General features: G+C 40.3%; 1 protein-coding gene across 1 annotated transcript; it reads right to left on the bottom strand.

Moving 5' to 3' along the window:
• Nucleotides 1–200: 200 nt before the first annotated feature.
• LOC142656108 (olfactory receptor 10J4-like) lies at nt 201–1,170 on the bottom strand. The gene has a single exon (XM_075830995.1). It carries the CDS (start codon nt 1,168–1,170, stop codon nt 226–228), a length of 945 nt encoding a protein of 314 aa, XP_075687110.1. The 3' UTR covers nt 201–225.
• Nucleotides 1,171–1,422: the final 252 nt, after the last annotated feature.

Here is a 1,422-nt window from a genome sequence, read left to right on the forward strand (position 1 = left end):
AGGGGAGATATAGTCAGTGTCTTATTTGTCGTCGTCCCCCATCCCTGATATTGTGCCAAATTTACTCTTTATCGCATTGTCTATTATGCGGGTGATTTATTCATGGTTTTTATCTTGAGATTAGTAAAAGTAGTTTTTATAACTGGCCCTAAACAGGAACACCAAACAGTGTAGAGAAAAGAGTCCTTCATTTTAAATTGAGAAAAAGTTTGTTTCAATCGTAGTCTAATGTAAATCTATTATTTTTAGGTTGAGTTTTCTTATCGCTTTCTTCATTTCCTTATTCTTCAGGCTGTAGATCAGGGGATTGATCGTAGGGATTATGACACAATAGGAAAGTGCCAACATTCTGTCCTCATAAGTAGAAAATGGATTGTCCAATCGAAGGTGAACGAACATGGCGGTCCCAAAAAAAATAATTACAGAGACGAGATGAGAACCACAAGTAACAAAAGCTTTTTGCCGGGACTCTGCCGAGTGGGTGAGGAATAAAGTGGTCAGGATCTTGATGTAGGAACAGAAGATTAATATGGTCGGGAGCACAGTTGACGTTGAACTAATAACTAATTGATAGATTTCAACAATAAATGTATTGGCACAGGCAATACTCATCATTGGAGGAATATCACAGAAGAAATGAGCTATAAGATGAGAACCACAATAGGGCAAACTGAATATCAAGTAACATTCGATGACTGCATTCCCAATTGCCAAAAAAGAGATATAAAGGGTTAATTGATAACAAAATCTCACGGTCATCACAGGCTGGTATCTGAGTGGGTGACATATGGCCATGTACCGGTCAAAGGCCATCACTGTGAGTAACGCGCATTCACAAGCTGCAGCCAGGATAAAGGCGAAGAACTGAGTGGCACAACCCATGAGGGAGATGGTCCTCCCAACCCAGAAGAAGCCGTGAAGAGCCTTAGGAACTGTAGAATTGATGGATAAAATTTCAATAAATGATAAAACTTTTAGGAAAAAATACATAGGAGAGTGGAGCTGAGGACTGAGAGTGACGGCCAAAATGATGAGACTATTACCAACCATCGAGAGAAGATAAGAAAGGAGGAAGAACATGAAGAGAGAGGCCTGGGCGGCAAGAGACAAGTCCGAGAACCCAAGAAGAAGGAACATTGTCCCGTTACTGGGGATCTCTCTTCTCTTCATCTTCTTTTAGGAGACGAGTTTCTTCCCTACAAAGCATGAATGGACAGTTGGTTTATGTATATATATATCATGGTCTTAGTGTGAAGTATTGGGCACATTATTTGTAGACAACCCTTCCTCAGTTGACTTCTTCACACTTTAAATTCTGCCATGTTTTGGACAGTAGGTTGTTAGGCAGAAGATTGAGAGATTGTACAGATGTAGTATCATTCTGCAGCAAATTTCAGATTTCTTGACCTGTTGCAGGGCCGG

The sequence above is a fragment of the Rhinoderma darwinii genome, chromosome 6 (genome assembly GCF_050947455.1).
Source record: "Rhinoderma darwinii isolate aRhiDar2 chromosome 6, aRhiDar2.hap1, whole genome shotgun sequence".
NCBI lineage: Eukaryota > Metazoa > Chordata > Amphibia > Anura > Rhinodermatidae > Rhinoderma > Rhinoderma darwinii.

Bases quoted from the DNA above. Each gene is read 5' to 3' on its own strand.
- LOC142656108 (XM_075830995.1), bottom strand. From the start codon at position 1,170: ATGAAGAGAAGAGAGATCCCCAGTAACGGGACAATGTTCCTTCTTCTT.